The following is a 27,989-nucleotide window of genomic DNA, read 5'->3' as shown; positions in this document are numbered from 1 at the left end:
TAAATAGTAACAGAGCTGTAAGATTATATGACTTCTGTTGGTAGTCCAAGAACCCTGTTATTCGTTATTTGGTACCTTTTCATTGCAGTGAAAAGCATGGCAAAGTGTCCTGCATATTCTCCAGCAACCTGTTACCAACTGGGAGTTACCAACCCAATTGTACAAGCAATGTCATTTTTCATCAGGCAAAAAGAATGCATGGTCGAATAGCAGCATCCCAAAAAACAACCAAAAAGCATAAGAACTATTTTTTAATTAGGGTTCAAAAAGACAACAGGTCAGTTTGCAGCTTCTAGCCTAATATCTACTACTAGCAGTATTACTCTTAAAATAAAAAGACAGTGCAACAGGAATAGTTCTTCAGTCACCAGGTAGACAAATAAATAGTTGGGCAATAAATATGTTTTGGGCAAACAGAAGTACCTAGTGCTCTCTGCTGTATAGAGGTGGTCGTGCTCCTGCATTATTCAGGATGTTTCCTAGTAATAACCAAATACTTTGCTGGTCATAGTGATGCCCCTCTAGCTCAAATGAACTTTACAAGACCCAAATTGAAAAAATGTGTATTCAGTAGAATTGTATTTTCCAATGTTAAAACAAATTAAGATACTCCAGATATTTACTTGTAAATAATGTTCTTTAGATAATTTGGCAAGTGTGTGGTATTCCTCAAAATCAGATCAAGCAAACAATATAAATTTGGTTTCATTTTTTATAGCAGGTTGTCAGAGTAGACGTGCTTAAAAGATTAGCTTGGAAGGGTATTTTTGTTTGTTTGATTTTGTTTTTTAAGAAAAGGCAGCCCCTTTTTAACAAAGAAGCCTTGTCTCATGACGCAATGGTCCAGTGATAATATTTATACAACCCTGTATTCCTTCTGTAATTCTTACAGCACTATATTTTGAATTATTTCAAAAACTTTACAGAAAGGTAACACTAGAATAGGTTATTAAGCAATTTCAGTGTCTTATACAGAAAAAAAGTGGTTTATGAACATGTATGGTCAAACTAGACTGGTTTGGTGTTTAAAGTGGTGTTCCTATACTACAGCAGCAGTTACTTTCCAAGCCCTGAAAACAGGTCTGTAGTGTTGAAAGAGTTAATAAGAGGCCTTGGTGCAGTGAATATATTTATAGTGTGTGGTCCAGTGAGTAATTTATTAGCCAATGGCAATCTCCTGATTCCCTTGTATTGTTTTGGTCCAGATGACTGAAGAGCTACCCCTGTTTGTGGATGTTTCTTCCCCAAGTAGTGGGATGATAGGAAGCACTACAGAGCTGCATGCTTCTCAGGGCTGAGCTTCAGTGCTTGGTTCCTTCTCATAGATGTAGCTGCCCACCCCACCAGTGTTCACACCTGGAAGGAAAAACAATTCAAGGACTTCGCATCAACACTGACATGAGTTCTAAACAGTTATATGTATGTTGAATGAATTTTTTATATATATATATATATATATATATATATATATATATATATATATATATATATATATATATATATATAGATATAGATATATAGATATAGATATATATATAGATATAGATATAGATATATATATAAAATACCCATATAAAATGAACTACTGTTGTATTGTTGTAACACTTCATTATAAATAAATGAGGTAAAACTATAAGAAAGTTTTAGATGTTCAATAAATTACATTTACAGTATATTTCTGATATATCCATTTTTATATGAAACCCCAAACTTTTCTTTTTATAGCACAATTTTGGATTAAGATTACATCCTGCAACACATCGTAAATTAAATACTCTCTCCACACATTACCACAGCCTCTGGTTAACCTTGTTGGCCTGTGCTTTTACTGTGCTTTACGACACATAGGGCCTCATTTACGACAGGGCACTAAATGTAGCTGTAACATGCACATTAAGTGGTAAGCCTAACGTGCATCACAAACCTAAATTTACTGTCCAATTTACCAATAGAGAACGCAATGATTTACATGCACATGATTTGGCAAATTTACATACCACAGCATGCACACTACATGTATTGTGAGCGATAATTTAATGTGCACGATAATGTCCAAGTCTTACCCGTGACCACCGTGATATAAAAGGACCCAGCAGTCCAGACATATCTTTTGGTCAGTGGCTTATTGTGAAAAGGTGGAGGTGGCTTACATTGACCGACAGACACAGCACTCAGCAGGGGACAGACAGAGGCAACGTAAACTAAAACTGCACTCAGAGGAGTTAGAAATTCTAATGAAGGAGGTTTTTTTTTTTTTTTTTTTTAATTAGAATATCTTGTTTGGTCCAGTGTTTTATTTAACCACTCTATTATCTGTACCAATGTAATGAACTATAAAATAAAATCTAAGAAATTATAACATTAATTATAATGTTAAGTTTATTTGCGCTTAATATAACCTGTTATTTACAGGTAATCTTCACTGCTCTATATGAAACTTTAATGCAAGTTTAGATAGTGCATCTATCAGTGGTTAAAGTCTGGTTTCCAAACAAACTAATTATTACTCACTTTAAGGTGCACACTACGATTATCGCCCTTTACTCATTCTTCAGAGCGGGGTGCCTCATTTAAATACATTACCATGCATTACCATAAAAAAACACATATTCATTCTGATTACCATAATGAATAAAATTGCAATAGTAAATACAGAAATCATGAGCGTGCACACTAATTGAAATTATGGTGCACCATAACTTTAGTGCCCTTTCGTAAATGGTATATCGCAGTAAACCTGAGGTACATTTATTTCTTTTTCTTAGAATGCACAAAAAATAGTGTGCTCTATATTAATACTAAACATTGACATATTTTCTACATACCTCATTTCACTGCATTTTGTAAAGTAATGTTATTAAGTAGATCAATAATTCAACCTTAAAAAACCCTATCTGGAAAAACTAAAGAGCAGCAGTATTTAAACCCACTACTTTCTAAATTAATAAAATATACCCACTTTGGCCTGAAACAGTAATATTCAAAAGAAGTAACAACAGAACCCAAGACCATGGTAACGCCCCTAGGAAACCCCTGGTGGAATAGAATTGCATTTATTTATATGCTATGAGCACCATCTAGTGGTAAAATGGGATATTTAGTTTGGATCCATTTTGTTCAGTATCTGGTCATGCACAATACTAAATATACCTTTTGGTCCAAACAGGGCTGCATAGCAGGGCTTGTGACAGTAGGGTTGCCCATCATGCTGTTAAATAAAATGAATGCATAAATTATCATCAATATCTTCAATGTTTACTACAATCTGAGCATCATGTTCTTTATTAAATACAATTTATTAATAAGGAAATATCCAACTGAAACAATTCTGCAAAGACAATGGTGACATAATAGCGATGTTGATCTATGTGTCTCTTTCACTCATATCAAACAGAGACAACCAGTCTAGTTTTGTCATTCCCAATACAAATACGTTCCAGCAGCAGAAGCTGGTCTTCATTTGTGTTAAACACAACACAGACGACAGTGTTGGGGAATGCTTCTCTTTAGGGTCATCGTGAAGGCAGGAGACAGAGAAGGAGGAAGATGAAGGAAGAAAGATAGCATAAAGAAAACAGGATGGGGAAAGGCAGACAGAGACAAATGTCTGTATGGGAGCGCTGGAAAGGCTGTAGAGCATAATCTCTTCACTGTCTTTCAGAGAAGTCAAGTACAGATTTTAAGAGCCTATTTTTGATCTTGCTTCTGATCTTTCTGTATAAACCAAGAACAATGTCCTTCGTATGATCTTTCTGTATAAACCAAGAACAATGTCCTTCGTATGAGACATAAAACCAAGGTTCTAGTGTGAGTGACTGCAGCAGCAGTGTGATGCATAGTTCACCCCCTAGTCTCTATAATAATAATAATAATAATAATAATAATAATAATAATAATAATAATAATAATGTGGGATATGGTGGGTCATTGGTTTTATTCACAACTATGTGCCTAGAATTTCTTACTTGGAATATCTTACCATAGTATATTGGAGATTTGGAAACTGCCTGTTTTTTAAAACCTCTAGGTTTTGAACATTGGAAAAGGTTGATGGCCTTGTCCATCATATCATAATATTGTCGTTTCACTGGAGCAAAATCTGAGTAAAGTCAGACCTAAAGGGTTGTTCATCCAAAGAGGGAAGGGGAAATGGCCAGTTGAGATGGAAGTGAAGGAAATGGGGTAGACGAAAATGTGAATGGCTAAGAGTGTGAAGTGGTAGAGTAGATATTTAAAAAAATGATTGTAAATGAGAAAAGGAAAGATAGCAGAAGCAGCAGTACCTCTGCGTGGCTCCCCGGAGCCAGGGTCTTGCTGCAGCGCTCACAACGTAGACAAGGGCGATGCCAGTCCTTCCCCAGGGACGTCACCTTCTCCGCTGGAACATAGACACCGACACCGTCACCACGGCAACCAGCTCCCTGTATCTATCTGCACTCTAGCTGTGACAGTACAGCTGCATTACCTTGGCCTAGTTTAGCTCATCATTTTGTTATAATTTGCCCATACCAATTACATTTCAATTATTTTTACTTATTGAAAGAATCAAATGATATAAAATGGGCTATATTTTTTTAGTACATGGAGCAAATATATAAAAAAAGAGAGCATTGCTTTATATTCATTAATTACATTATTTCAAACGTTAGATACTGTCTGCATCATTTTACAGAGCTTCCTTTTCTTAGAAACCAGCTACAGTATCCTTATAAAAGATGACCATGGTAAATTTGAACATACATGTAATAAGATTATTTTTATTTAATAATGGAGTTCCAAGAGCATATAATCTGCTACCTTGTCATGCAGTAATTACCTAAATATTTAAAGAAACAAATTAAAACATCTGTAACTGCCTTAGTCGGTGGTTATAGGACCTGTTAATTTACCAAGACCCCAGTTTAAGATTGCCTCAATATATATTATATATATATATATAACTCCAGCAAGGGGCGATATATAAACCTCTCAAACACCCAGGTGTATTTCAGCAGCCAAAACTGACTTCAATCTTTGAATTTCACGCTTGCAACAGAAGAAGATAAATTACTTTTGTACATTTTGGGCTATGTTTCAAAGCATTTTTGGAATTTTGAATTCAGATTAATGCAATAATAAGGTATTTGAATTATACATATTTCCCCTGTCAAAGATTTAAATGACACCTTGTAGGTGTCAGTAGATAAAAAAAATAGATCAACATTTAATAATTCCATTAATATATATTTGTCAAAACCAAAAAAGTGGTACGAAAAAACCCCCCAAAAACTTAGATACAGTACACTGTGAGGAATAATCGTACAAACCTCCAAGCAAAGTTTATCCAAATTATACAGCACAAGCTCTTCCCAAGCAAAAAACTTCAAAAGCTCAGTAAATCAGGAGGGACAATAGGTCCATCTCCATGATATTCTTTCACATTCATGTGTGTGCAATTAAGTGACATATCAGACTACTTCATCTTATTCTATTGAATAACCACGGTAAAGATTTATAAAAAGTAATCGATCATCCAGCAATGTCTTCCTACCTAAAAGCATCCGACATTATCCACACAAGCAGACTAGAAATATGATATGGGAGTGTGGGTAACTACGGGCACCTAAGATTCATAACCTTTTCACTGTCTGGACCTCAATATGCTACTTCTGATTTCAGTACTTAGAGTAAATGTTAAAGGAGTCTAATACTTCTGTTAGAAAATCAATTTAAAAACTTAAGGAAAACCAGAAACCTGTCTATTAAATATTTTTATAAAGCGATGTAAAGGAAAAGTGGAAAAAAAACAGGATACTCACCAAAATAAACCTTCTTGTTACACCTGGGGCACATATTGGGCTCTCCTGAAAAACTGGTAATGCTTGCAGCTAAAAAAAAAAAGAGATGTTTTATTGTTAAAAACATTAAACTGTGTATTAATTTAAAACAAACTATTTACAAAACGTTGATATTTACAAAATACGAAACATTATAAAATGTCATAAAAAACCCTTGATGTCACGGCCGTTGTGTAGAAGAATGTTGGTGTATAGGTAGTGATGCATGGGATATAAATGGGTCTGTGTAGCACAAGTGATTTAAAACATATAGTTGTATTTAGACACAGGGATTGCATAATCACTTCATATGCAGATAAAGTATGTGAGCACGGGACTGCACAAATTAGTTCACGTGCTGGGATTCAAGTGAATGATTAATTAGTAATTGTATTTCAGCACAGCTGTATATAAAGAGGCACGATGCACTCACTCAGGGTGGGGGTTTCAATGAGTGGAGAACGGGTGTGGAGGGAGGAGAAAATAAAAAGAAATAACAAATGCTACTCGTGGGAGAGGACTCGCACGATACTTGTTTAGTGTTCGTCCACTGTCTGTTTTGTTTGTCTGTTTATATTGGCCTCAAGTCTGCCAGTACTGTCTGTGTGTGTTTCTTTCTGGCCTGACGTCACCCCTACAGCCAGCCTGTTCACAAGGGCACAGGAATGTTTAAGGAGGTCGTTTAAGGTTACACTTGAACATTTTGGCTGACCACCTGTAAGCTTGCTGACCCCTGTCCACACTTGACCAATTGTTGCTATTCACTTGCCAAGGACTGTGAGTTTTTTCCAGATGATACTTTAGGATTTTTTGAATATGCTGTACTTCCACACCAAAATTTCCAAAAACATCTTACACACCTACTGTTTGGTCTGCAAGTACCACAGTTAAGGTTTGTGAGCAGGCTGACACATTTTCTGTGCAGTTTGGTCTCTGGCTTCTCAAACTGTGCAGAAGGATGCCTATAATGATAAGAGACACCCTGCACACTACATAACTTATTATAAAGATTGTTTCAGGAACTACATAAAACGTGTTTTTTTTACTTTAAAATTGTTGCTGCATGTACATAATATTTATTTGAGAAGCCTGCTTAATATCATATTTTGCCTGTGTGTTCCATACACATCATTATCTGTGGTTGTTCCTTTGATCATCACTTTAAAACTGATAATGACATTTTCTATTTAGTAACCCAGAGTTGCAGACTGGGGCAGAAATGACAGTTGCGCATCCCTAATTTCATTTCTAAAAACTACATTTCTCTTCTGAAATTCAGCTTTTAGGAGTCAGAAGCAGCTTACGCATTTGAAAGAAGACATTAGTTAGGAAGTCTGATAAATAACGACACAGGAAATTAAATTAAATATTCAAAAAATGTATATGGTGCAAAGCATCCCTTTGAAATGCAACTTCATATGGGGAGGATATATCAGAGTTTTCTTAAATAATTATTACTGTTTAGCTATACTTTGTATCATTTATCTTCAGTCAACACATTTGGGTTACTTTTTAACACACAGAAGATGAAAGCACCCCTGTGTGCTCAACAGAGCTCTCAAAATCCTTGAAGGAGCCTTTAAACAGTGGTCCTGTCAAACCGTGCACATTAAAGATCCAATGAAACTCCAGTATCAAGGTCAATCACATTATGGCCAGGCTAATTTCTCCATATCCTGACTAATCCAAAATACAATTCCCCTGTGCCCTACCTGCCCCATGTTAACAGAGCAGCTGTCCTCTATCACCTCCCTGGTGATATAAATTGATTTGATGAATTTGATGAATTATTTATTTAGAGACCTCCAGGAAGCTGGCTATTCGGGACCCTTACGTACCTTTCACAGGTCCCCGGGGGGGTCCGGAGGTTTTTCTCTCCTCCGTTTTGGGGGCTGACTCGACTGCAGCGCTCGTTTGCTGGGAGTTCACAGGGGGGTTATCATAGACGTATGCCCCTGCACCACCAATGTTAACACCTGGAGGAAACGACATTTGGCTGGTATTTATTACCGGATACATGGCTTCAGAAATACAAATGTGAATTTAGAGGAAAAAGGGAGTGCCAGTAGCACTGCCTGAAGTCTGCTGGCTGTTTGTGACACATGAATGAATGAAATCTAATTATAGAACGGGCTATAAATGCTATAGCACTATTTTAGGCAGCTACCAGAAGTTTCCATATTCATATTTTCCACATTCTCAGCCATTCACAGTAAAATACCTTCATTCCATTACTAAAAAAAAAAAAACATTTGCAGAGGATAAGTACAATAATATGTAAAAGTGTAAGTGTGTTGCCATTGCTTTTCTGTTTTCCCCTTACAACTGAATGTTGTTTGCAATTATTCTGAACGCTTCTGGGTTGATCCATTATTTAGTTGTTTTTTTTCTTCTACATCTGCTTATACGTGGCTTTGAGCTCTCCAGACAAGTTCAGAGCAACTAAAAGGTAGATCAAGAGAAAACATATTGGCGCAATAAAACTCAGAATTACTCTGAACAAAATGAAATAAAAGCTACTATAAACTAGCTCTTTAATTTGAAATGTAAATTACTGAAACAGTTTATGTGTTATACTTAAATCGGTGTAAGGTCATATTATGCAACTTAAAATAACTGCTTGTAGTCAACAACATTTATAGACAACGTGCTGTATAACTGTTGATATTAAAGACTGTTTAGCCTTTATTGCAACAGAGGTTTTACCACTTCATAGGGATGGAGTCTGAAGTGGATGGCATAGTCTGTCGTCGTTTTGTATAGATGCATGATTATGTGATGGAGAGTAAATGCACTGCTGTAAATGCACTGCTTTAGAGCCCTAGGGTTCCCAGGTGCGCTGTATGAAGGATCTCTGTATGCACCCACATAATGATTGACAGCAGACAGGCAGGATTCTTGTTAGGACAATTAAGCTCTGCCAATCACGGTGCCTTTCCTTAACAAATTAATTAGTAAGCTCTATTCAAGAGGACCTTTTTCATAGTTCAGTTCCAGTCCTGGGATTGTATCCTGTGTTGCATTTGTACAAATTAAAAATGTAAAGAAATGTACATTTCCAAGCAAAATGAGTAATGACAGGTACAGTGCAGGGTCAGCTTAATATGAATGTTGAGGGGATAACAGCACAGGAGGCTGAAGTCCTTGTGTCTACTCCATTCTCAGAGAAGGTACTGTACAGGTATGAATGAAAGGCTTACCTTTTGGCCCAAAAAGAGCAGCGTAGCACGGCTTGTGGCAGAATGGTTTTCCATCATGCTGAAAAACAAGGTAAAATGAGGTATGGTATAGTGTTTAATTCCTCTAAACTGGAACATATCCAAAGAGTCACCCATAAGCAATTAGTAATTCCTTGCCAAATTCAAACACTCAAATAGAAATTCTGACATATAATTATAGAAACTAAGATACCCCACCAGTTCTGCCACAGCTGGATTTTATATCACTGGGAGATCACCTCTGATCGACCAAATATCCTTGTTTACCAGCCTGATTATGGTATTGTTCCAAGACTTACTAACAGACCACATGTCTGGACCTCAGGGCTGATATTTGGAGCATGGTGGCCTGGTGGGAGGAAATGTGGCCTAGTTTTTTGAGCACAGGGACTAAGAGGCTGGGTGGACTTATGTTTATAGCAGAGGAACAGTTTTTAGTGTGATGTGGTATGCTGTAAAATGCTCTAAAAATCCAGTTGTGGTTTATAGGCAAAATATACTATAGGTTGATCCAATCAAAGTAAACTTGACAAACATTTCATCTTCATATGTTTAATGATGTAGTGTAAACTATTTTGGTGGAATGTTTTCTCTAAATATCACACTATGGAATTGCTACCATTGATAGTGATATTGTGTTTCTTTGTGGCATGGTAATACACTGTTAATCTAAACTATAAATGATTTTTTACAATGTGATCTATAAATCACATTGTAAAGTATCATTAATATTTTTCAAACTTTTACGAGAAAGTATACATATCAAATTTTGAGACTTTCCTACAGCAAAGCCCCAGCTACCAGATCTGAAATTGAGCCTGTCTCGTTATATATTAACCAAAGAGTTTGCCAGATGTGTGCTTAATGACACACAGAGCGCTGCTGTGCCCAGACATTACTTTTAAAAGAGTTCCATCTAGTTAAAGTGTCCCCGGGGAAGCGCTACTGTCTGCATTTGTTCCTCCAGATTTTCTAACACATCCAGTATATCTGCCAATAAACAGCCACCTGCTTTTCCTTAGCATATTATTCCTTTGTTTCGACTCCCACTGTTGCCAAGACAAAAAAGGAATAACAGGACAGGAGCAAACTGGGCTACTGCTCTCGTCAGAGAGGGGTGATTGCCTGTTATTTCAATAAACTGAATTGTTTTTAGAAATCTCTTTAATTGTATACAGCACAATTCAATTATGAGACTTAAATGTGATATTGATATCTGATATTGCTTTTGTCAATGTCCCCAGGATATCCTTTGTAAACTGTTCCATCTCACCATGTTTTTAATCTGAGGATGTTTTTAGACAAAGTAATGTGTTAATAAGGACTAATGTATTAAATGGGGTGAGAGACATATCAGAGGAGTGTTTTCAGGGGAAGCTTTCATGGCTTTCCTGGCTTACTGGTCGCCAGTGTCCCTCACCTTTCATAATCCACATTTCGGCTACGCTATACTTCTGCTTGTCTAGTACAGTGATTTCTAGCCTAAGGGCTTGCCCCCACAGACCAGCTGGTGTTGCTCAGACCATTATACAAATCAAAAAAAAAAAAAGTTTGTGTCAGGTGTGATTAATTCTAGCATGAGGTGTATTTTTCGTAATTATTAATAGGATGTTAACAGGAGGCCTGGATGCTATTTTGTTATGATGTTGTTATCTGTTGTGTAGTGTGTAGCAGTTGAATGGTTTGGTTTGGTGTTGGAGAAGTGTGACCCTGTGTTTACAGCGTGGAACCTCAGAGGTTCTGTGGCCCAGTGTTTGGAACTGAGAGCTGTAGGAGGCTGTGTTTGGAGCACAGAAACTGTGAGACAGTGTTGCCATTTTGGCATGTCTCAGTGATATTAAAGTCGAATTACATTATTAAAAACACACATTAACATTGTGGCACGGAGAGAATGAATCTCAGTTATAAATCTCCTTCCCGATCAGAGACGGCGATTCGTAAGGTGAACAATAGGCTCTTCACAGGATTTGCTGGAGAGAGAGGACTGGAGCTGAGACTCTCACTCAGCACCTTCCCCAGCACGCCATGAATCTGCACAGTGTAATCATCCTGGCAAAGTAACTGCATCTAAGGACTTGGGAGGCAGGCTGGCCTAGTACTCAAAACTTCTGATATAGCTTTTAGGAATGCACTGATAAAGGACACAGGAATGTTTAAGGAGGATGTTTAAGGTTACGCTTGAAAATTCAGGCCAACTTCCTGTATGCTTGCTGACCCCTGTCCCCATCTGACCAAATGTTGCTATTCACTTGCCAAGAACTGTTTGAAATTTTTTTTTTTTTTTTGGACAAAGTATATATTTTTAATATGTTGTATTTCTACACCAAACTTTCTAAAAAACATCTCACACACCTACTGTTTGGTCTGCAAGTACTAGAATTAAGGTTTGTGCACGTGCTCATTGTGGTGTCTTAAACATGCCCCTGGATTAATCCTGTATACCGTATACTGTAAATCCTTATACCATTAATACCTGATAGAATAAAAGTTAATAATCTCTTTTGTGTTCTCTCAATGAAGTCACACCTAGACTGTGTCTTAATATGCTCCCTTTCCTGCGAGCAGTGGACTTTTTTGTCATTTTGTAGGGGTGTCTAAATGCCCATTCATCAAAAATATATAGTTTAGACAATGAAGGTGAGGCCTTGGCCTAATATGTCAGACGTGCAGTAATATTAGTGCATTACACGCTTTGTTAGCTTGAGAGGGAAGGGAAGAAGTACAATATGTTGTATAAATAGTACAGAGAGTAGTTCTGAGTAAAGACACAGAGATTCAAGGGTATAGCCTTACCTCAGCATGGCCCCCTGCAGTCAGAGTCTTGTTACAGCGCTCACACTTCAAACAGAACTTGTGCCAGTCTTTTCCCAGGGAAGTAACCTTCTCGGCTGCAAGGAAAACCAAAAATAATGAATGACAACCTAGCAATAGACTTAGGAATGAGATGATTGTCTTGCTGGAATCAAGTCAACTACAATAGAGAGTATTCAAACAGTACGTAAGGAATACAAAAAACAAGAATGTTATCCAAGCAATGTCCATTTGGTCTCAAGTTAAACTCTGAGCATCTTCTACAAAATGAGCAATAAATAACATGGGTGTGTTACTTTACTTAAGGTGCTGTAAAAATCCTGGAAAACGAAGAAGATAACTACAGGATCCATCGAGTGTATGAGGTGATAAGTATAACTCATTAGATCAAATGTGAGACAGGTTATCCCCACGTACACTTGATGCATCATCTATAGTAGGTATAGCCATTATATGACAAGTGCTTTGTTTTAGCATATATTAGCTTGATATTTCTTGCAGCATTTTGTGGTTCAGATAATTGTTTATCCCTGTGTGTCAGCTAATACTCTACAAGGATCTGCAAATTCCAGTCATTGTGGATTACAAAAATAGTAGCCAAATCTAACCAATTATTTTCATACACTGCACGTAACATTTAAACCTCTATTTACATAACTCTGAATTTTGCAGTAACAAAAAAAAATGTAATGTCAACAGTCTGACACCAAGCTCAGTACCTTCGAAATTCTCTATAAACAAAAAGAACTTGAAAATCCTCTTACCCCTTGCTAGAAAGGCAAACCATGCAGTACAGATTTATTTTCCAATTGAAAATGAAATAGTTTCCAAGAGAAGATGGGAAATGGAATCCAGAGAATGTAATGCACTGTATCAGAAGCCTTTGCTAATCCCTGTGGAACAGCAGTGTGGAAATAAAATAATATAATAAAAATCTGGATATAAAAGCATCTGAGACACACCTTTCATTTGGAGAGTATAAAGGACACACAGCAGGGCATGGAAAGTAACCCGGGGGCTGGTACAATACATCTAAGGAGGCAGTGTGGTCCAACGGTTAAAGTCCAGGTCTTGTAACCAAGAAATCACTGGTTCAAATCCCATTTCTGCCACTTTTCTCCCTGAGAAAATCTCCTTATGCTAAATCACTGTCCTATTGTAAGTGATTCTGTATATAGTTCACAGCCTACTTCTGTAAAGTGCTTTGTGATGGTGGTCCAGTATGAAAGGTGCTATATAAAGATTACTATCATTGTTACACATATTTTAGTAAACCTTGGTTTCTAAGCAGTTCATCAAGTGATGCAATAAACAGAGATTCAAATTACTTGGCATGTCCCCTTTCTCTCTTCCCCTTGACCACCTACTATAACAGGAGAATTATCTGACTGGACACGCTTCATATGCTTGCTACAAAGTTACAGTTGGGAGCTCTTAAAGGAGACCACTACAAGTTCCTCAGCTTATTCTTTAAAGCTGCGGTCCCTAAGGTTTACCGGCAGCAGAGCCAATTTCACTGCCACCTGCCAGCATAATACAACTCCATAGCCAGCAAGCTTCAAATTTTACATTGTGACATAATCCGAGTTTGCATCCTGTTCGAACTGAGAAATGCATCACATTTCTAGTTCAGATCCCAAGCGAATATGCTGGGTTGTCTCTTGCCCCATTTCTTTCATCACAAATTAAATATAGTACATGAAATGTTACTCTTTCTAAATATATAACAACAGTCAACAATACTGAGACAGTGCCCCCCTCAGTGTTATAGCCCAACTCAGGAAACACTGCTCCCTTATCTAAATGGGGTTTGTACCTTTTGTTTCCTTAAATTGAATAGGAGAAAATGGCGATGCATGAGGAGACACTTCCTGTTATTTCAAGTTTCAGCAGATGTTTAATGTTAGGTAGGGTCATTTTTTATGGCAACAAAAGAAAAGAGATCTTAAAATAGATGTTACCCTTCGGATCAATAAGCTTCACGTTTTTGGGGCGTTGGTTGGTTAAGTTTGAATAAGACAATTGTGCTATTTATAAAAGTGCAATAAAACTACATGTTTCTATCATTACAGTGCCGTGTACAAGGAGGTTAACATTACGAGTTATTCTTTAGCTTGTACTAGTTCCCACACTACAGAAATCAAAAGCTGACGTGTACCGTGACATATAGATGGCAACTGAGCAACCTGATTGGTTGGAAAGGTTGTGCTGCTGAATAAATACTGAGGTAACGGCCTGGAATCAATCAGTTTTATGCCCAGAATGTTGAGGAACAATCAAATAACTTGATTTATATAAGGCAATTTCTCATGACTGGCATAAAACTGATTCAACACAACAAATACGTTAACCTATTTCTACCACATTTTTTAATTCATTCTCATCTTAAAATTAAATTATTGTGTTATTGTTATGTATTAATTTTAAAGGACTAGTGTGTTACTCTGCAGTATTCTAGTGAGAATGTTTATCAAACAGAGCTGTTGTTACCAGGCAACAGTCACATCCAGTGTTAACAGCAGCTGGTTCATTCAGTTCCATGTTCAACTCAGGGACTGCCATTTCGTAGTCAAAAAGAAAAGGATAGTATCCATTTTATAGCAAGTACCACTAGTCTGAAATAGTTTATTCTGTTTTTAATTGTGGTGTTTTAGAGATCTGGCTACTTGTTTGATAGGGAAGACAAAAGCATTACATCATCTGCTGTGGTAGAATATATGCTATCCTTCCAATCTGATTAATCAATTGGCACAAATGACATTTTTGGGGCTTTTCAACATACCTTTTAGGTTAAACCTAGTTTTTTGGTCGATTCATTCTTGTCATTAATTAAAATGTGGTAAATATTTTTCCCCCCAAAACAGTTTAGTACAAAACCCTGCACGAGCCCTGGTGATGGATTACAACAATTGGGAGTTTTATTCAAAGAATGCATTTATGTTGCCTAAATTCCTAATGGAAGATTAATGCCACAGTTAATCTAGTTGTTACAGAGACAACAAAATGATCTTAAACATTATGAAAACACATGCCCATTAACCGCCCGGGCATGACGCTCTCTGTAAATACAGGGAGGTCATGAGTGATTGCTAAAGATTTCGATTGTGAAATCACATTTGGTTACTGTACTTTAAAAACGTTTAAATTGATGGTATTATTCGTCTCCATTATTGTAAAGTTGACAGGCTTTTACTAACATGAGATATAAAATGGGGGCCCTATACTGGCAGCAGTTTATGTAATGACTCAACATCAAGTCATTACTAATAAGTTTAATAGAATCATTTCAGAAGATGATGGGAGGGAGGGGAAAAAAACTGCGCAATTCCTTTATTTCTTTGTATGGTTCCAGTTATTTTCTGGTGGTTCCCATTTAAACAGTCCATGCAGAAACATATCTTCCTGCTGAACAGATTACGTGCTCCCTATGGTTTTAAAATAATTTTAAGCAGAGTATGTAGTACACAATGAACCAATGCTGAAAAGATAAGATCTGTAGGTATTTTCTGTAAATATATATATTTTAGTAGGAGAATAGATGTATAATTTTTCATCCCATAGATACAGTAAGGCAGAGCAGGCACACTGCAATCATATAAGTTCTGTAGGTACAGTAGTAGTATAACATGGCAGCGCTGATAGATGACTGAGAAAGTACAAGTATATATAACTGATAACTTGAAAGTAAGGCTTGCAAACAGATCTTTACCTAGTATGGTATATATATTTTTTCTTTATTTTTCTTTTTAATAAAGCAAGTAGAAATCAGGAGATCCTGTTAATAAAATGTTATCCTTGAGAAGAACACAAGATTATGTTTGCTAGCTTTATGCACAGTGTTTGCAAAATCTTGGCCTATAACTTCTGAACGCCTTGTTGGATTGATAGTAAAACTGAATACCCTTCATAGCGATGGGGCAACCAAACAGGTACAGTTCAAGTTTTTTTTTGTTTGTTTTTTTGTTTTTAATCAAACCATTCCCTCATAACACTCAAAAACCCACCTGCTGGATATTAACAGATGGATCATAATGATTTGTGAACCGTTAGTTCTGATTTTCTAGAACATTCTGCCAGATTTTTTTAAGGGCTACTTCTAAAAGCATTACTGAACTGAACTGCGTCACAGGCTAGCAAACAAAACTGAAAAAACAGGAAGATGTGATGAAATGCAGTCCAAGAGCAAGGAAAAAGTGACAGGACTTGAATTAAAAACAAAAGCACACCCTGAATATTACGGAGAGCCACATGATAAGCCAGGGGGATTTCCTGATGAACAGATGTTGGGTTGCATTGTTACACGCTAAATTAGGGGGACAGCTACACTTTCTCTGTTGCACTATTGTCTCATGAGGTACCAGCTCCCACCCTAAAACCGTCTGCATGATCCAAGGCTCCCACTCTTTATCATCATGGCAAACATGCAGACTATGCATGGTTACCATGGAGACCTTTGGGATTGTTTTGAAAGCTATGTGTTTACTTCCAGTACAATTTTTTAAATATATTTCTTTGTCATATTTACAGTACATATTTTATAAAATAACAGATGACTTAAAATGACATTATTTAGCTGTTTAAAGAAAGCTTTTGGATGACTTTATATTTTATAAAATATCTGCAGTCTCACGATTTTGGTGTAGCAACATAATATTCGTAATACTGTGAGGGTGTTTGCCTAGCACAGCTACTCACATCAATTTCATATATGATTATGTTCAAATATCTATTAATAACCAGTAGATAAATGTTTCGGCTAATGCTTTCTTCAATGTTTGTCTAGTTGACTAGTTTTACCATAGAATTCAGCTAGCCGAATGGATGACATCAATAGGTTTTCAAGGTTGTGTTGAAACAATTTGCAATGTGCAGGTTTTGGTTCTCCACAGGGAACAGTCTGCTTATTTAGCATTATAAACACAATACAATAAAAACAATTAAAAAAAAACATTAAAAAACATTAAAGGATAACGCATCCACAGCCTTACTCTATAAGATGCTCTTAATATGGATTGCTTGTTACTTTGCATTATTATTATTATTATTATTATTATTATTATTATTATTATTATTATTATTATTATTACTACTATTTATAAGAGCAGTATTGGCATATTTTATAGATTATACTGTAACTAAAGTATGATCCTGCAAGCACCATCTGTAATCCTTGGATTTAGTGCCAGAACAGCAAGAACCAGAGATTTAATAGAACAACAACACAGGCTGCAATCAAGTGAGAATCAGCAAGAAAACTGGATCAGATAATTAGGTCTGATTAAGACTCCCTGGGCTTTTGCTTCTGTTTTTATTTACTGCAATCAGCAATGTTTACACAACACATGAAACCCTATTCACATCTGCTCATGCACACTTCCTTATGAGATTTGGGAATTGTATTGTGTGGAGTCATTTGATGTGATCTGGGGACATGTAAATTCAGAAATATGAATACAAGACCCAACAGTCAAGCATCACATTGAGCTCTGTTCATCAAGGCATCAACAGTGTGGGCAACCGATTATACTGATTTCTCTAGTACTGTACTGTATGTACTTTAAATCATACAGCATGTATCTGACCTATCTCCCTGAATTCTGCCCTCTTTGGTTACTAGAACTACTGTAAGCATTTGTTTCTATCTTGGTATCCCCCTCAAGTTTTCAGCTTGTGTAAAAGAATGTACAACCCCTAAGGAGTCCTTGCTCACTGTCATAAGAACAGCTTGCTTCTCCATCTCAATCTTCCTGAAAAGGGATCTCCAGTACTGCAGGAGGCAGAGTGGTCCAGTGGCTGAAGTCCAGGGCTTATAACCAGAAGGTCACTGGTCCAACTCCCACCTCTGCCACTGACTAACCCTGAGCAAGTCACTTAAAAACCCTGAGCAAGTTGAGAAACCTGAGGAAGACTGCTCCTAATTATATATATATATATATATATATATATATATATATATATATATATATATATATATATATATATATAAAATTAGTTGTTGCCAAAGATTTTACCCCAGTTTTCTCCCCAATTTGGAATTGCCAATTGTGTTTTTAATCCTGGTTCACTGCTGCAACCTCCTGATGACTTGGGAAACAGTGGCTGACACACTCATCCTCCAAAATGTGTCCCTGCCTAGCTGTCTTTTTTAGCACTGTGGATTGGATTGCCCTGCAGACCTAAGCCTTCCCTACCCAGGTGGCACTCAGCCAATTGTGCGCCGCCCCCTAGGAACTCCCGGTCATGGTCGGCAATGACATAGCTTGGATTTGGACTCCCGATCTCCAGGCTATTGGGCGCTTCCTACGCAGAGAGCTCAGGAGCCCCTCTTTAGATGAGATGTTAAATCAATGTTCTACTGTAAGTGACTCTGCTTATAACGCACAGTTCACAGCCTATCCCTCTAAAGCACTTTGTGATGGTGGTCCACTATGAAAGCTGCAACATAAAAATAAAAATACTATTATTATTATTATTATTATTATTATTATTATTATTATTATTATTAAATCAGATGTGGTGCTTGACACAAGCTTCATTTGTGAGAAGGTAACTAAATTAGATGACTAGGTTGGTCACAGTTCAAGTGTCCACACAGGTTTTAAGAATGAAAGAAAAAGCTGACTGTTCTATGATTGTTCCTAAAGCTGCTCTGGCATAAAGCTGAGTGTTGTAGCTGGAAAAATCATTACCGTAACTGCATTCATTGTTCTACAATGCTATAAAAATTGAAATAGCCAGAAGCAATACTGTTAAATTAATATCCATGAAGCACAGTCACTACAACAATCAACTGAAAAAAAAATGAAGGGAACAGTGTACACGGCCAGAGGAACATTATTTCCATTACCATGTGATACATCTTTAAGGGCGTCAACCCTTTGTAAGAGCCACATTGACAGATCAGCACAGCGTTCTTCAAGAACTAAAACTAAATACCAATCATTGCAATACATTTTTTTAATCATTTTTAATGTGTAGGTAAAGTCACATCAAAATGTTCTGCACACAACTAAAAAGTCTTGTATGGTCACAATTTCAATAATTTTAATGCTGACGCAATTTTATTGTATTTATTAATTTGATTAAAATTCAGTTGAATTGTGTTTTAGACTCTGTAAACCACACTAATGTGCACACCTTTTGAAATGCCACATCCATTCACTTTCAATTAGCACCTTGTAAAAGGCACAATTTAAGAATTTCTAAATGAAATAAAAATAAAAATGAAAGAAACCTCTGTAGCTACTGTATAGTAAAACTGTATGATCATGACAAGTGCCCTCTGTTTATCATATTCCAGAATTAGGAGGACCTATAAAATTAGTTGCTATGGTTACCGTGCCAGACAGCTGGGCGGTCTGATTTCTGTCTGTAGGCGTTTTATTTTTCTGCTTCTGGAAAGACAGTACATTTCTTTCTTGGTCTTTTTTGTGGACTCATTAATCTCCACACTACTTGAATAAAACGGAAAATCTTTTCAAATTCACCAAAAATAGAAATAAGGCAATTTTTGGTTGAATTCTCTTCATGTGCAGCTGCCCACTTTCAGTAAGTTGTGATGATTTCCTGTTAGTCTTGGCTTTCGTAGTTATTATGCAAGGTTAGGTGGTTCCTCAAATCAATGTGGATAGAGAGAAAACAAGAGACTTCTATTAACCAAGTTAATAGAACAGGATAGCTGAAACTATTCAATATTGCAAGAATGTTTATTAGAATGTAAGCATATTTTAAGCGTTAAGCATACAAAAGTGTTGGCTAATGTTGACTAATTCTTCATCAACAAGACTAGATTAAAGTGTTTTGGGAATGTCATTAATGTGGTACTTGCAAGATGGTGATGGCTTTGATTCTTTTTTTATTCCTTTGACACCAGACACCATTTTACATCTGACAAGGGTGGCTCCTGAAATGAATATAGAAAGGGTGGAGAGATTTCTCAAACCACAACCTTCTGGTTGGCAAGCGTGAAAGGTACTGGGTGAGGTTCTCATGGAAGCTGTGTTGATCCTTACCAACTACTGAACCAACTTTCTGGAGATACTGACAAAATGAAAACTTTATTCTTGAGATCAGTGTCTATTGAATCATCAGGGCTCATTCTAAACACTATTAATCTCTTTAAAAGTCTTGCCATGGTAAATCTGCATGGTCACTTAGCTTTTACGATGCATTTACACTACTTTACCATGGTCAAGCATGTCTTTTTACTATCCCTTACATTAGGGTTTCCCAAACCTGGTCCTCGGGATCCACTTTATCTACTGATTTTCATTCCAACTAAGTTTTCAATTACAGTACTTAATTAAACTCTTAACTGACATGATCATTTGCTTAATTAGACCTTTTTAATTAGTTTCAGATCTCAAACAATTGCAGAGTTCAAGTTACTTACACAATGTTATAGCTAACTTGAACTCTGCAACTGTTTAAGATATGAAAACAATTAAAAGGGTCTAATTAAGCAAATTATCAGTTCAATTAAGGGTCTAGTTAAGTAACTGAGAGCTCAGTTGGAATGAAAACCTGCAGACACAGTGAGTCACCAGGACCAGGATTGGGAATCCCTGCCTTACGTTAATTGTCATATCCATTTGTATATTTTATCATGTTCTTTCTCTCATTAGTTTTTTTTTTTTTTTTTGGGGGGGGGGGGGTTTACCACCAATTTACAATGTTCAATTTAGACACACACACCACTGCAAATCTCCACAACAGCTCAAGAGGAATGAAGGTCAGTGGGCATCCTCTAGTCCAATGACCAAGCAAATTAGCGCTCTACACCCGAACCCAGGGGGAATGTCGGCAAGCTGTCTGTTTCAGCTCACTGTACTCAGTGTACTGGTCCAACAGAGCCAAAGCTACACTGCCTGTGGTATAACTACTGTAGCGAAGACAGGCAACTCCACACAGCCAGGTGAACCTGCTCTCTGTTGATTCACCACCCACACCACGAAGTCAAACTTTCATCCAGGAAGGCACAGCATTTTTTTTTCTGCCTTGAAGTGGTACAGTATACACACCTTTTGCACTGTGAGATATACTTCTACAGAAAGGGATTTTTCAAAAATAAAATGATGGTGGGTAAAAGTATCCAAGTGTCTAATATAACATAGACCAGTATAATAATAATATGAAAATATTAAAATACAAGTAGCTTTACATTTTTCGTAGGCCTGAGTGCTGTTTATAAAAATAATGATATTTATTATATTTTCCTAACCAAGGGGAATATAACACTTACACAGACCTTCAACTTTCTATGGCTTTGAGTATTACTTCTTTGACTCTGATTCCATGTGCTGTTTGCCTCACTGCCTCTGCCCCTCACAGGTGCTCCTAACGGAATGTGAAATCTGAACACATGACTGGCTAGGGGAAAGTCACTTCACAATAGCATTTTGTTCAGTCTCATTGGCGTGTTAGTGCTATGGCACATATGGCAAAGCGATTGAGGGGAAACCAGCACTGTGTGTGTGGTTTGGGGGGGGGGGGGGCTTTGCTGTTTTAACAAAGAAACCCTTCACATTTTTTAAAAAAACACTGCGATTTTTGACCCGTCATTCTAACATACCGAATGCACAAATCATGGTAGATGTCATCCATCATAACAGAAACACTGTGTCAAAGTAAACAGTTAAGGACCATTAGAAAGTATATACTGTGCATATGCAGCTGGAAGCTACTGGAGTTTGAATAAAAGAAAACAGTTTGTCTTTGATTCCTCCCTTAACAATTCTGAGACATGACTTATTTCACTTTCAAAGATGTCACTTTCATAAGAGGCTTGGAAACTATGTAGACTAATTCACTAGCTTTGCCGTTTGCCTCTGTAACCCTGGTTCCTCCCAAACAATCTAACACACAAATCACAATCTGACAAGGGTGCCTCAATCATGCGTGTTTGGACTATACCAATTAATATAGGGTTCTTTTTTTTTGTTGGTCATTTTATGTTTATAAATATGGCCTATTTATCTGGGCTTGCTTTAAGACATTATATTAATATTTATTCTACCTTAATATCTTATGATTTATCCTGCAGTGCGGCCATTCTAATACATAGGAAAAACAAACACTAAAAGTAGAAAACTAAGAACCTTCCTGAGTAATTGAAATCATCCTAAAAAGCAGAGTCTTTTTTAAAAACATATCAATGGATTTTTATGTTATTGTGCAAATATCCCTTGCCCTCTCATAAAATGAATGCTGTGGCACTGAGTGTATTGGCTCAGAGTGGAAAGCAAAGGACCCACATCACCCAACATCACTTCCTCAACCCAACTCCAGATCGCCCATCCAAGGAAGAAGGCAACCTTTCAGTTTCTGGGATCAGATTCAACAAGGAACCAGGGTGTAACAGCAGACAGTTGTCATCATTGACTCAAGGCAGTTGTCTTTAACTTTCCTGGTGACCACAGTAAAGATTGTTGTGATTTCATCTGGCTAAGGTCCTCTCAACACTTCCTGCCATGGCTGAGAATACGCAAGGACAGAAAATAGGGATGACCTCACTCCCTCTCGAATGAATCACTTTTTTTGTCTGACGGAGCTTCAAGTGGACTCCTCTCACACAGGAGTGCCCTGGACTGTCAGACTGGGAGCTGAGGGGCACATTTTGCTGGCCTGGGGACAGCCACTGCTGTTTTGCAATACAAGCATACAATCGATAGATATTTTTACAGCTTTTTTATAACCAAGCACAATTCCAGAGATAATGAGATATACAAGGATATAAAGGCAGTCCCTGTATAACGTTTGACTGGAATTTGTTAAGGCAGAAAGAATTTCTAATCCAGAAACAACGCATTTAAAAGAAAACGAGAGAGGATTTGTGTTAAAAAAAAAAAAAAAGGCAGGGCGCAGACATAACCTGTATAGACCAAAAGAATTATATAACAAGGCCGAGGATGACAGTGATAGGGGCAGACAGCATTGAACAAAAAAGGTCGTTACATAAAAAGGAAGAACCCATTTAATGTTGTATTGCATTTTGAAATTGTTGCAGAAGACTGTTTAGAACAGTAACAACCGAGGGAGTGTTCCTTCATAGAAAAGGTTCACAGAGTTGTTCAGTACAAGACAAGGTCATTGATTTCCTTCATGCACATGGTAAACAAATACTGAGAGAGTTCAATGTAAAGAGGTGCCAACTACAGAAGCTGTTTAATATAAGGGATGAGGCCATTCTGTGATGTGGTCAGCATTCATCCCAACTCCCAAGGGCAAACTAAACTCTATGAAAGGGTGGATGGAAATGATGGAAAGGATTCTATAATGAGCCTTGCTGAAAACACTTCCTGGCCTGAAGTCAGTTCTCATGCTCTAATCTAATTTATTTCTGTTATTAACATTAGCAGACACAGCTTTTCTGCTCAGTAGCCATTATCCATTAGCCATTTGCCTCCCCTCCACTCACTCAGTCCCTCAGAGCCTGATGACAGGTGGGCAGTGCTATCCACCTACAGAGCTCCCCACAGGGGCATTTCACTTAGTGAGACAATAATCATTTATTTAAAAAGCATTTCTTAAGCAATCACTCAAACTGGTCTATTACAGTACGTCATTAGCGTTGTCTGATTTAAATCACTGGCATAGGACAGAAAATTTTAGGGCTGTGTGAAAGGAAAGCCCAGTTACCACACTCGGACGTAACAGTTTTGAGATTATTTGCCTTATTAAGCATTCCTGTGAAGTTTAGATGTTTAAGTGTTAGATCAACTGGGGGAAAATGGCAGACAGATTGTAATAGACGCTGGAAATCGGTCAGTGAAACACTTCCTTGAGAGTCACAGCATTGTCCATTTGTATGTGAATAATGAGCCTGTACTCCAGTATATCAAAGCTGACTACATGGTTTTGATTGAAAAGATTAAAAAGCATTGCCACTGTTGTAGAACTGAGATTTGCTGTTCTATGCTGTGACGCACACAAACACATTTCCTTTACTTAATTGCTAAATACTGTATATTTTCCACCTCTGAATCTGATACCAGCACATCAGGAAGCATGCTCTTGAACAAGTATTCCAGAACAATAGCCACAGAAAATGGAACTTAACATCATTTGGCAATCATAATGCTGGAAAGAACAATCTGTGCAGCAACATGAAAATCCAGTTATTATAAACAAACACTTAAACACAATAACATGTATTATTATTGGCTTCATAATTCCTTCAATGCCAGTATTTAATGTGATTTATATCTGTATGGCTGTTTTATTTTTATTTTCAAAACTACTATGTAATTCCTTCCAGGTTTGATAGAAATGTTGTTTGAATATTTACTTCAGGATTTTCTAAACAAATCATTTATTAAACTATGTGATCTCAAAGGAAAAAACGCTGATCCCTGTAATCCAAGAGAACTAGGCGGCCCTCCTCCAGACTATAGTGTAGGCTGAGATAACAATGGCTGGTCGCATGCCGACACGTTTCAGGGAACATATGAAAACATTCTCTTTGCTAACATTTGCTTGGTTTAGAAAATAAACATCTATTTTATACATCTGGCATTACAGATCCTGATTAGCACCAATCTGTGACAACCTAACTTTACCCACAATTAATACAAAAGAGGCTCCTTCTTAAAATACCAGCTGGTAAATGCTGCAAAAAAAGTTCTCCTTTCATTGTTCACAAGCTATTATTCTGGATTGCCCCCTCCTGGTTTTAGGTCAAGCTGAAAAATAAAGCCATCCTCGAATAACTATAAAGATCCCAGTGGTCACGTTGGTTCCATAATGATAAAACCATATGTAATTATCCTGGTCATTGTATTTAGAAACTGAAAACTGAAAACCAATTCTTCCCCTTATTTTTGGTCTTACTTAACATTACCAAGAAAATGTCTTTTCTGAATGGCAGAAATTGTCTTCTGTAACTTACTTAAATATTATACTTTTTTCCCCAACGGTGTGTTTTAACAAAATGAATAATTGTTCCTGTCTGAGAATCTGAACAGCATTGCCTTCCGGAAAATTGGCCAGTTGTTTAAAATTAAAGAAAGGCAGGGATATACTGCATTGTTTTCTGTATGGTGGTATTTCCCAACCTTTCTGAAGGTTTTCTCATCTCAGTGTTTATTCAGACAACAGAAGTACAACCTAGAAACTTTAATAAGAAAACATCCAGATTGAATTCATTCCGAATTGTACAGGGAAACTGCAACTATTTTATAAGGAATAGGTCTAAATGCTTACTGCTGATGGGACTCAGTTGATGACAAAGCATAGAAGGCTGGACTTAATTCAAAATCTGTTAAAACAAAAGTATTAAATTAACGGAATTTGGTGATTTAAAATTGACTTAACTGGAATGACATTTAATGATTAAAACGTCATGAATCCTACAAGCCTGGAGGCCCTGCTATTGACCATGCACAAAGGGTGCCTAACACATGCAACCATTCAGTGTTCAGCAGCTACCTCTGACATTTAACCGATAAGAGCTTAACTCACTGGTATTCAACTGAAACTCATGACTAGTATAGCAGTGTGGGCTACTTCTTTTGTTCGAACTGTTCTACTATTCTGTTCACTCCAAACTCAAGCAGACATGTGTTTTCCATACAGTAATGTACTACTCTCCATATTAGATTTAATAAGTTAAAGCTTTAATTACAAACGCTACAGCATTCATAGAGACATTTATTTTTCAAGGATAGCCCAACTCGAGTGCTACAGTACGTAGTTTTAATTTCTGCCTGGTGTAATGGTTGGGTTGAGACTTAAGTACAAAATGGTCAAGTGAATCCCCCTTGATAATGGTGAAGATCAAATATTGTGGCTTTTAGCACAGGGCTCGAACCACTGGACGAAGTGGTTAGTCAACCTCTCAATTCTCAACTGAATGTTTGTGCGGTAACCTCCTTGCACACACTGTATACAGAAACTGAAAAGGCAAATACTGTATTGAATATACATCAGTTATTATGAGTACATAGTTTATTCTGTTTTGAGAAAGATATGACTTTCTGCGAAACAACTTTCAGAAAACATGAAACATTTTGTATAGGTTGAAACCCTGTTTCAGGGTCTTCTTTCAGTACTGCAATCATGTAGGGATATGTAGTTGGGAATTTTTATTTATTTTACATATACATATTGAAATGTAGGGTCTTTATATTGATAATTCTTAAAGCTTTAAACATACACACTTCCACAAGATTGTTTAGACATGTTAACAAAACACTGTAGTTTACAGTAACCTAACCAGTGACTTCCATTTTTAGAACTGCAAACGAACCAGAGAAATACTCTGTACTGTGTCCTTTAAAAATAGACTACTTTGAAAAAGATAAAAAGACTGCATGCTGTGTCAAAAGTACCTAAAACTAAACACCAAGTTCAAACTACTGTAAACTAACTATTGGGCTGGCAGTCCCTAGTACCGGTATTGACATTCAGAACCACACATACAGTGCCACTGTGGTTACAGTTCCCACAACCAGGCTCAAAAATGTGCTCACTATCACTTTTCTATACTTTAGCGTGTTTTAAATGGACATATGCAAGCGACTGTGGTAAATAAATAAATAACAAAAAACTTCCATGGTCTTTGTGTAATCTACTGAACTTTCCACCAAAGGATTTCAGGAAAAAAAAAAAAAACTTTAATTCCCATGACAGTCATCGTTATGTCATACAAAAAGAAAATAGACATCACTCATAATTTCTTTATTTTAACGGCTCAGCTTTTTCCAAGCCATTCTCGTTTTATTTTCCAATCAATTGGATTGCTTAGGATCCACCCCAGTTTACGATTCATGGACAGCCAGACAGACACATGCTAACTAGTGCATAGAAATTAATTCAGTCACTACTAGTCAGTCTGTCGAGTACAAAATTGTTAGGACTACTCGTGGTGCTGAAATGTACAGTAACCTTGCAGGGGTAGGCAATTTCACTCCTGCTTACAATTTTAAATGAAATAGCAATTTTGACATAAAACGCTGACAATACAAATACATTAAAACACGTACCGTAAGCAACCTAGCCCTTACGTGCTCAATGCATCTGCATAATGTTAATGGATTATTATTATTATTATTATTATTATTATTATTATTATTATTATTTATTATTATTATTTATTTATTTATTTATTTATTTATTTATTTATTTTAATGAAAACAATGTACAAAATTAACTCGAAGACTGCCCAACAGACAGTTTTACCAGTGGTTCAATTCCATTACCACCAAGCGTATCAAAGCATTTTTCTGAAAACAGAACGCAGGTGACATTCATTTTAAGAGTAATCATTTTTCATTTAAATAAATAACTCAATGTTTCTTACCGAAATATACGGTTTTCTCGCATTTTGGACACTTGGATGCCATGATATTTAGATTCAATTTCAACGCCACCCCAGTCTGTCTTTCTCTTCTCCACAAAGAAAATGCGCTCTTCTCTCCAGCACCACTGGCTCTCATCAATTGCAAAGCACCGCTCTTAATTTGCATAACCACTCCCACGCCCTCCCGAATAAAGTCCAGCGCCCTTCTGATTTCTCTATGGAAAGCTCACGGTCATTGACAGGCGGACAGTGGCGATTCAGGCATAGTTGACATTGCAGGAGCAAATAGCTGAGATCTGAGCGCTCCGCTCTGCAGCGTGATCAACGGAGCATTTGACTGAATAACTGTTAATTAAGTATTAATGAACCAATCGTGTTGCTTTCAAAATGGGTCTTGTACGTTCTTTTATACATCACACTCTGTGGTTAAACGGGTGTCTAGACAAAATTAATTGGGACCTAGATCCCAACTTAAAACTGCATATGTATATTGCAACATCATTACAGCTAACTGACTGAAACGGGGTGCATTTTTGTATACCATAACGGTATTTTTTTCTTTCTTTCAACACTGTTAAAGTAGTCAAATACCTATTTTATTACCTAATTCAATACATGTAATGCAGAATAAGACAATGTTGTTGTGGACCCATGCACAGAGAAAGCTCTCAGACCTCCCTCCAGTGCTGTTATTGCCTTTCATTAGCATCAACTCTGCCCTCCAAAGAACCACTATCTAACTGCTGTCACTGATGCCTGTGTTAATTGAACCACAAATCTGCTGAAATGCGTAGTTAGCCATGCAATACCAATACCTGCCCTGCTCCGTTAAACGGCTACTATCAC

At 37.0% G+C, this 27,989-nt stretch overlaps 1 protein-coding gene across 1 annotated transcript; it reads right to left on the bottom strand.

Annotated features, from left to right (window-relative positions):
* Window positions 1-238: 238 nt before the first annotated feature.
* On the bottom strand, window positions 239-27,278 carry LOC121324618 (cysteine-rich protein 2-like). The gene is made up of 8 exons (XM_041266703.1): window positions 27,144-27,278; window positions 11,828-11,922; window positions 9,017-9,074; window positions 7,655-7,792; window positions 5,799-5,867; window positions 4,284-4,378; window positions 3,151-3,208; window positions 239-1,356 (listed from the first exon to the last, which is right to left on the bottom strand). The coding sequence occupies exons 1-8, from the start codon at window positions 27,184-27,186 to the stop codon at window positions 1,289-1,291; spliced, it is 624 nt and encodes a 207-aa protein (XP_041122637.1). The 5' UTR covers window positions 27,187-27,278; the 3' UTR covers window positions 239-1,288.
* Between the last annotated feature and the right edge of the window lie 711 nt (window positions 27,279-27,989).

Source organism: Polyodon spathula, chromosome 12 (assembly GCF_017654505.1).
Source record: "Polyodon spathula isolate WHYD16114869_AA chromosome 12, ASM1765450v1, whole genome shotgun sequence".
NCBI lineage: Eukaryota > Metazoa > Chordata > Actinopteri > Acipenseriformes > Polyodontidae > Polyodon > Polyodon spathula.
Note: the sequence above shows the minus strand (reverse complement) of the source record. Positions and strands in the feature narration are given on the sequence as shown.

Bases quoted from the DNA above. Each gene is read 5' to 3' on its own strand.
- LOC121324618 (XM_041266703.1), bottom strand. From the start codon at position 27,186: ATGGCATCCAAGTGTCCAAAATGCGAGAAAACCGTATATTTCG. The intron at 9,075-11,827 runs GTAAGGCTATAC...CTTGTTTTTCAG, and splicing joins CTGCAGGGGGCCATGCTGAG to CATGATGGAAAACCATTCTG. The intron at 5,868-7,654 runs GTACGTAAGGGT...TTTTTTTTTTAG, and splicing joins CCCCCGGGGACCTGTGAAAG to CTGCAAGCATTACCAGTTTT.